This window comes from Euprymna scolopes, chromosome 11 (genome assembly GCF_053919585.1).
Source record: "Euprymna scolopes isolate OS-2025 chromosome 11, ASM5391958v1, whole genome shotgun sequence".
NCBI lineage: Eukaryota > Metazoa > Mollusca > Cephalopoda > Sepiida > Sepiolidae > Euprymna > Euprymna scolopes.
In genome coordinates this window covers 21,394,702-21,403,478 of record NC_136492.1, presented here as the reverse complement: position 1 = coordinate 21,403,478, position 8,777 = coordinate 21,394,702, and the positions used below count along the sequence as shown (strand labels likewise).

Genomic DNA, 8,777 nt, shown 5'->3' with positions numbered 1-8,777 from the left:
GGGGAGCCTGGCCCCCACACACATACACATTAAAAACCAAACTCATACAAATGGTCACCCATCTGGTACTGGCCAGCCTCAGCTTAATAATACATTGAAATTTTCGTCACTGAAAAATAAGTTTTTTTGGCCTGTTTAGTCTTCCATAGTTTTCGCCTCATCGAAAGAAAACGTAAACAGAGTCGAGTCGATCTGAACTCTTCGGCGACGCGAAATATCTGGTTACATATATGAATAAGTGGAATTATTTGAAATTCAGGTACTTATATTATAATATTTTTGCATATTCTCTTAGAAAATCATCCTAAATCTTAGTTAGACAATAAATGAATAAATAAATTATTTCAAAAACCCTTTTTTTTTTAAATATTTAAGTACGTTTTTTGTGCAAGACAAAAAATAACAATTGTTAACTTTTTGGGAAAATTTAACATTTAAAATTGAATTAAAAATAGTAGAAAAAGTTTTACATTATTCTGTTTTCTATATAATAAAATTCAGGGTTTTATCTTTCTGGAAAAAAAAAAGTTACTCAGAAATAATGGATTTTAATAAATGTAATTTAGTTTTAAAAAACAACAACAACTTGATTTTGCGGCCATTTTTGGCGGTGCCTATATATATATATATATGCACACACACACACACACACACACACACAAGAAAGTAAAAAAAAAAAAATAATCTAAAATTAAGAATTATGAAATGGTTTTGCCCTTTATTTTTATTTCTGTTATTAATTTTCTTTTTTTTCTTTTTTTTTTTGGAAAAACGAGTCGATGCTTTGTATTGTTAAAGCGCCTAATAATACAAATAAATAAAACAAATAAAACGAAGTGGAAAACCGGATTAGAAGTAGAGAAAAAAAAAACAGAAGAAAAGAGAGAGAGAGAGAGATAGAGAAAAAACAGACAAAAAGAAAAGCCAGTAAAACTAAAAAAGTTCAATCACTCGAAGTTTTGCGCTGAAAACCAAGGGAGACTACTCTGAAGTCCTCGTTTTTATTCCAGCCATTGCAGCTTCGCAAGAGCTGCTGCACCTTGCATTATTAATCTGTGTTTTTTTTTTTTACTAAGACATAAGGACCGCGCCAGTCTGTGTTTAAGTTACGGCAATATAGACTTTAAGACCGGATTCTATAGATTACAGTCTATTTTTTTACCCTCCCGTTTCCCCATATTTAACTGGAATCACGAGTATTTTCGCTGGTGAGCTATACTATAAATATAAATATATATATATATTGGTTCTCTATTCTTCGGTGAGGTTGCTTAAGAATTTCTACCTTACTCGACTCGACGTAAAACGAACCGCATACACGCGCGAAAAAGAAAGAAGGGGGAAAAAAGGGTTCTTCGTAAGAACAAACGTGAATCAGATGACAGATTTACACAAAAAACATCCCTGGACTTCTATAATTTTTTTTACCCCTTTTCCAAGGACTAAAAGCAAGCCGGAGCTAATAGCATTATTCATTATCGGCGTTAGCGCCGTGTCGGCATTATTATCCCTGTTTTTCTTCGGTCTCCATCGCCATCCATTCTAGCTGGAACCGAATTGATTATAACGTATTATTTATTTACTTATCTATTATTTATATATTTAATAACAGCTGTTTTTTCTTTCTTTCTTTTCTACATCAACTGCATCCAATTACGGCAGTTACCGACGTCTCTGTGATATTTACCAGTGGTACCTGTTTTTTTGTTTTTTTTTGTTTTTTTTTCCTTATTTTTATTTTATCGCCTTTCTCAAATCTTCCTGGTGATCGCACCCAGTGTGAACCGATGGATTTAATCAGACTATAACCACCTGGATTACCGTCGTCATCATCATCATCATCATCATCAGTTGCAGTTAACATTTAAAAAAGGGTAAGGAAGCGAAGCAGCTAATGTGTACGCATATTAAAAAAATAAATAAATCTAAATCAAAAATTAATTCATTGTTGGCCCTTCTGCACTTGGATGGAGGCTATTCATTCCTTTAGTTTGACATCTCATCATCCAGTTTACCTCTATCATCATCACAGTCATCACCTTGACAATTATTAACACATCATCATCATCGTCATCATCGTTTTTAACAGTCAAGAGAAGTGGTCACAACAGTGATCGCAGCCACCGTGGTTGTCGGGGCAAAACATGGCCGAATGTGCCGTACAGGGCGCCGATATAACTCCTGTTTTTGCCGCTCGCAGTCTTCGTGAATCTCACAATAATAATAATAATAATAATAATAATACTACCAGTTTGTCTCCTTCTGAAACCCTCAGTTACTACGACAACTACTATTACCACGAGAGCGCTCTAATCTCAGTCGCCCTGCCCCGTCAGATTGCTGTCGCCGTCGCCCTCACCTTAACTTCCTCGACCGGCAAACCCGCCACAGCTGCACGTGGGATCGGTGCTCACAGCCCTCGTTTTATTAAGGATCTGAAGTAAATAATAACAAACGTAAGGAAAAAAAAAAAAAAGAAAAAAAAAAAAACTAGGAAAAAAAAAAGGATTTTTTTTTTTTAGTTATAAATATTTATCACTACAAGGAGAAAGGCGGAATAAATAAATAAAAATAAATAAAAAAATAATCATCGAATCTTAAACAAAAAAGTCTTTCAAGAAATATACCAAAATTTTCCGTGGAGCTACTGATATGGTTAAGAAAAAAACGAAAACTCTCAGAACATACGATCAAGACGGTTTTCAAAGACGAGCGGCCTGTTTATGTTTTCGGGACGAAAACGAACAAGAGGTAAGAACGAAAAGTTTATCCATCTTTTTATTTAAAAATCAGGCACTTCTGCAGTATGCGGACGGCGGTCATCTTTTTTTTTTTTTGGTGCGTTTTACTAAACTGCCGCCAGGTGGCACTTTTCAGTCAAAGAACAGGGGGACAATTTTACTTCAATTCAAAAAAAAAAAAATGTTTCGTAAAAAAAAAAAAAAAAATCCAATATTGCTTTAATTCAGAAAAATGTTCAATTTAAATTATTTGTTCGAAAAAAAAAAATACTTTGTGTTTTCATTAGAAAGTTCTTTTATTAAAATTATATTTTCTTACGCAGACTTTTCACTAAATGTTTTTACAATTATATATTGATATATTTTTATGTTCGGAAACAATCTTGTTACTTGCAGTGTTATTAGACCAAGAAATTGGAGTTATCGCCCCCTAACAATGGCTGACGTCCGCATACTGCAGAAGTGCCAAAAACAAAATATTTCAAGACTATTGTGGGTTTGTGTTACTATACACATAGATTCGAAAGAAAAAAATGGCCAAACAACAAATATATAACAAATAAATGTTACCAAAGGCAATATAAGTTACTCTTCTACCTATCTGGAAAAGTTTTTAGTGGTTTTACTCATTTTAAAATGTGTAATCGGCTCGAAAATCATACTGTGTTTATCGATTGAAAAAGACAAATGGCGACGAGCTCTTACTTGAACACAGTAAGTTTGGGAAAATGAGTTCAAACTAAAAAATTATACAAAGTACTGTTCGAAACTCGCTCAATATATGTTACCGTGACGTAGGCGGACGGACATATTCGGTGGGTTTCTAACAGTATTTTGTATTATTTCTTTAAAAAAAAGATTGACATGCTGAAGGTTCAGCATGTCATAATCTTAAAAAAGTATAATTTTTATCAACCATCCATGATTTTATATTAAGAAAATTTGCGGCTTCTACACGAGATTTCGGAAATCGTAATACTGAATTTAATTTCACATGAAAACAATGGTATCTACGTATTCCTCGTATTTTTAAGATGATTATGTCCAAAAATTACGAAAATCGATAAGGTAGAAAATTATTATTTAAGAAAATAAAAAATAGAATATGAAGAAAACGATCGTAAGACACGGGGGAGTTCAAAAGGGAGGTAATTTTCCGTTTTGATTTAAACAAGATGGCAGCAATTTTTTTACCAGCTAACACGATTAAAGTTGTTTTGTTTAACAATTCAGTAATATTCAGGTAATTACGACTGTATAATTTGGACGCTACCATTATAACTTATTAGAATTAGCAAAAAAAATCAGCTGAAATCATTGTTTTTTTTGTTTTTTATCTGAAAACTCCATTTATCGACTACAAAATCTCGTCCCAATTCTGTAGAAGCGCCGAAAATTTTAACCTCCTTATAATCTAAACCTTTACCATAAAGTGATGTATACGTTCAAAACTATCAGGATGTTTTGCTTAATTTAGCATTTAGGTATAGATTTGGGGAAATGTGTAGATATATTTATACTTAACAAAGCAAATTGTTTTGTAAATAATAATCCAGCGGACCTAAACGAGTCACTCCCTCCCTATATATAAGTGCTTAATCAATAATAATCCACTGGAAAAAAAAAATGCAAACAAACAAAACGAAAGCCATTCTTAACATGAGGAAGTTGAGGTTGTTTATTCGGAAAGCCGTTCTTGAGATGAGGGAGGGGGATTCTCGCCAATAATCCTATTGAAAAATGATAATACAAAAGATGAGAACGTTTCTATATTTTTTAGGTAATCGTTATTATTATTCAAAGGAAAACAGTTGGGAAATTAGTTAAAAAAAAAAAAATGACGCTTCGTCTGCGTAAGATCGAAAATCAGAATTTCAATTAAAAACAATGGTATCTACTTAATTGTCATGTCGAAATTAGTATTAATATAAAAAAAATACGAAAAATGACAACGTAGAAAATTAATTATTAATGAAAATGGGTTTCGAAATGAAATTGTTTATATTGAAATAATAAACAGTATAAACAGGGGAGGTAACTGCAGCGTGTCTTGTTACACCCCCCCTTCAATAATGGCCTCTCAATCTATCATGAAATCATGTTTCATGTAATAATGTAGTAAGTTCAACATGATAATGAAGTACATAATATTAGCTTTTAATGGTGATTCAATTTTTTTTTTATTTATTTTTAACAAAAATATTGGTGATTACAGTCGACAGATCGATTTTTTTAAAGGTGTTGTTTTAATAAAAAAAATTTTCGTATTCAGCATAGTCGAAAACATAAAAGTCATCATTTAAAAGAAAATTCTGGAGGTGGACCTAATCTGAAAATTTACCGCGATAGATTTTTTTTTTTTTTTTTACAAAAAAACCCCCCCAAAAAAACAAAAAAAAACCCCACAAAAGCAGTTGTTCTACTCAATGATTTTTCGTCATTTTTTGATATATTACTCTTTTCGACATGACAATTAAGTACGTAATATTGTTTTTGCTTAAAACGATATATTAGAAAAAAATCAATTTGTCCACTATAGCTTAACAAAACAAGCACTAAAATATTTACTGAAAGTTATACGCATTCCTAAGTTCCGTAAATATCAACTCTGAGCGAAGTAGTCATCTTTGTTTGGTCAGTTCCTAACGTAAACAATGATGCCTACTTTGCTCAGATTTGATATTTTCGGAACTTAGAATGCATAAATTATAAACGAGTAAAGCAAAATGGTCATTCTATGCAGTATGTTCATTTTGTGCTGAAATGTTACTTAGAAACCCGTTCTTAACATGAGAAGGGGGAGAGGGCATTTAAAAAACTTATTCTGTACTTTCACCTAACGATTTAATAAACAAAAAAAAATTATTTAAATGAAATTTAACTTGAAAATCCAATCTAAAATATCGCGCGATCCGTAAGTACCGCAAAATAAATTGTTTTTAATTTAATTTTCCGTCTGTATTTATTAAAAAAAAAACGATTTGTGTCGGTAATATTAATGATTACCAAAATAAGCTTAAAGTCTGAGGCTTTCTTCAAGATCAGCATCCTTGACAATCTGCGGTCCTATCAGGTGGGTGAAAAAAAAAGTCTATACTACTTGAACTTTTATAAAAAAAAATATATATATATATATATATATATATATATATAAATAAAAATATATATATATATATATATATATATATATATATATATATATATATGAAACAAGGCGTTCCTTTTTTTTTTTTTTTGTAACGTAAGAGAAAAATTTTCAAGTTTTGTTTTTCGTCAGACAGGACCGCAAAAAGTCTTCGCCAACATAGAGGTGCTCTGGAAGACAGCCAAGTTTTATTATTATTATTATTATTATTATTATTGAACCAAGAGTTTCTGCTGACATCTATATAAATAAAGAACATTGAACGAACAAAAGAAATAGCAAACAGTAAATGGAGGCAAAAGTAGTTTTTTTTTTTGTTTTGTTTTTTTAACCTCCATTCATTAATATACCAATTTAATCAAATATTACGAACACGATTTTATTTAGTTTCAACATTTCACAAAATACAGTAATACACAAATTCCAAATGCCATTTTATCTCCCTAAAATATTTGAGCATTTATAAATTCACAAGTTGCCAAAAAAAAAAAAAAAAAAAAAAAAACTTGGAGGTGAGGGAAAAGTTGAAAACAATGAACCCAGGAAAGCCTGTGTTTTATGTTCGCCCTGTTTTTCACCCTTTTTGAGTTTCTTATTTCCTTCCCAGCATTCTTTAAGGAAGAAGAGTATTTTTTTTTTTTTATTTATTTACGAACATGTTTTTGTTTTTGTTTTTTTTTTAGTCAAGAATCCATCTTTCGATTAGTCTTTCCTTAAAAATGTTGTAAACTACCTGTATCAATCCGGCATTGCCCAGGTGGCGGGCATAAAGAACATATTTCACAATATTGTGATGTTTACAATTTTTAGTACTTGGGTAGAATGTGGATGACGTTTTGTTATTATTTTGATAGGCTTTTCAAGCTAAATCCAACTTTTATGGTGTCCTTTGTGGTACTTATTTTTAAAAATCAAATTGCAGAAAAATCTGATTCTTAGAGTTTGATTTTATTAAAAAATAAGAAATGCAGGAAATACAGGCAATTTACTCGCTACGAAGATGTCATATTCCAAAAATTATGTAAATTGATCAAATATATTTTTTTCTACAAAGCGTGACGCTATTTTTTATCCGCCATCTTTTATAAATAAGGGGAGACAACTCAATTCGAACTATCGAGATCAAAATCAGCTTGTAATACAATTTACTTTTAAAATTTCTAAAAATCGTAAATTTTGATTTTTCTTAGTAAAAACAAAACAAAACTACTTAATCAATTTACGTAATTTTTGGAATATGGCATCTTCATTCTATGACAAGTACGTACATAATAAATATTTATGTGTATTATCAGCGTTAACGTATAGATGTAAACCACACATACACACGATATCTTGTTTGATAGTTTTTTGGCACTTGTGAAGTTTACGAACTGTGCTATTGTTTTTAGATAGGATTTTCAATTTGGAATGAATTTTTACGGTAGTTTTGTTTATTAAATTGAGGAAAGTAGTACAAAATAGTTCAAACGTCCCCTTCCTCATGTTAAGAATGGCTTTCTAAATAATCACTTTATTATTTCAATACGGTCCGTAAACCGAAACCGCACAAGTACCAATTTTTATCGCTGATATAGAGTTTCACGGCACGGACCTTTATAATCTACTAGCAGGCTGCCTGGCGTTGCCCGGTCGGAAAATACGCTTAAATATATTTTGGCGGACATGAAGCCCCCCCCCCCATCGTAAAATTATTATCGTCGATAGACTTAACTTCATATTAGCAAAAAAAAACAAAAAAAACAAAACATTTAAAAAGATAACTTGTCACATGGGGGATCACATTTACATTATAATGTTCTAGTAAATTCTTCTTTTGCACCACAAAAAATAGCTTAAATAAGGAGTTCTGCTGATTGACCGAAAAGTGGGGGTGTCAATTTAATAGAATGTTATAATTTAAAAGTGATCCCCAAGTCATTAAATAAACTTTAAAAAAACAAAAATTCCTGCTAATATAAAAGTTATATTTGTTATCGACGATAATCCGCGGAAAAAAACAAGAAAACGTAAAAAGGAATTAATTTTACGACAGGGGGGAAAGCTCGTTCAGGCCCGGCGATATTTTAATTCATGCAGATTTCGTATTTACTATGATAGAGCCAATTTTCTATTGATTGCTATATTGTACTCAATTGACCTTCACCCCGGCGTTGCCTGGTCGCAAAATACGCTTAAATATATTTTAATTCATGCAGATTTCGTATTTACTATGATAGAGCCAATTTTCTATTGATTGCTATATTGTACTCAATTGACCTTCACCCCGGCGTTGCCTGGTCGCAAAATACGCTTAAATATATTTTAATTCATGCAGATTTCGTATCTATTAATATTAAGTACATGCAAAATGAGTAGCAGCCGATGCTGAAAATATTTAAACATTTTGACCCCTCCCCTTTATTTAAAAATTCACTAAAAAATCAGGAAATTAACCAATTTTAATGACATTTTCAGTATTTATCAAATAATGATCACGGAATATAATGAACTCATTATTTTTATTTGTGTTTTAGTGGAAATGTATTATTTTGTTTTATGGGTTTCAAAAAAAAAAAAATAAAAATGAATAATTATTTTTACTTTTCTTTACGATTCTTTATTTTCATAAAGAAAGTAAAATATCGGAAATTGTAACAATAAAAAAAGAAGAAAATTAATGTTTTTACGAACATTCTGAAAAAAAGCCCCTGAAGTACGTATTAATGAATTCGATATAACTCGATAAAAAAAATTAATTTCTCAAAGTATCTGATAATATTATTGAATTAAGCATTGTTTCTTTAATAGTTTCATACACACACACACACACACACACACACACACACACACACACACACACAAAATAAATATGTAAGATTCTAATATTTTCCTTGTCTGAAAGAATATGT

At 30.9% G+C, this 8,777-nt stretch overlaps 1 protein-coding gene across 1 annotated transcript in view; it reads left to right on the top strand.

Annotated features, from left to right (window-relative positions):
* The first annotated feature begins 955 nt into the window (after positions 1-955).
* The window catches only part of LOC145287800 (diphosphoinositol polyphosphate phosphohydrolase 1-like), a 567,419-nt gene continuing 559,597 nt past the window's right edge, over positions 956-8,777 (top strand). The window contains exon 1 of the mRNA XM_080135643.1: positions 956-2,751. Within this exon, the coding sequence (XP_079991769.1) occupies positions 2,653-2,751 (99 nt within the window). The 5' untranslated portion in view covers positions 956-2,652. The remainder of the gene's footprint in view (positions 2,752-8,777) is intronic.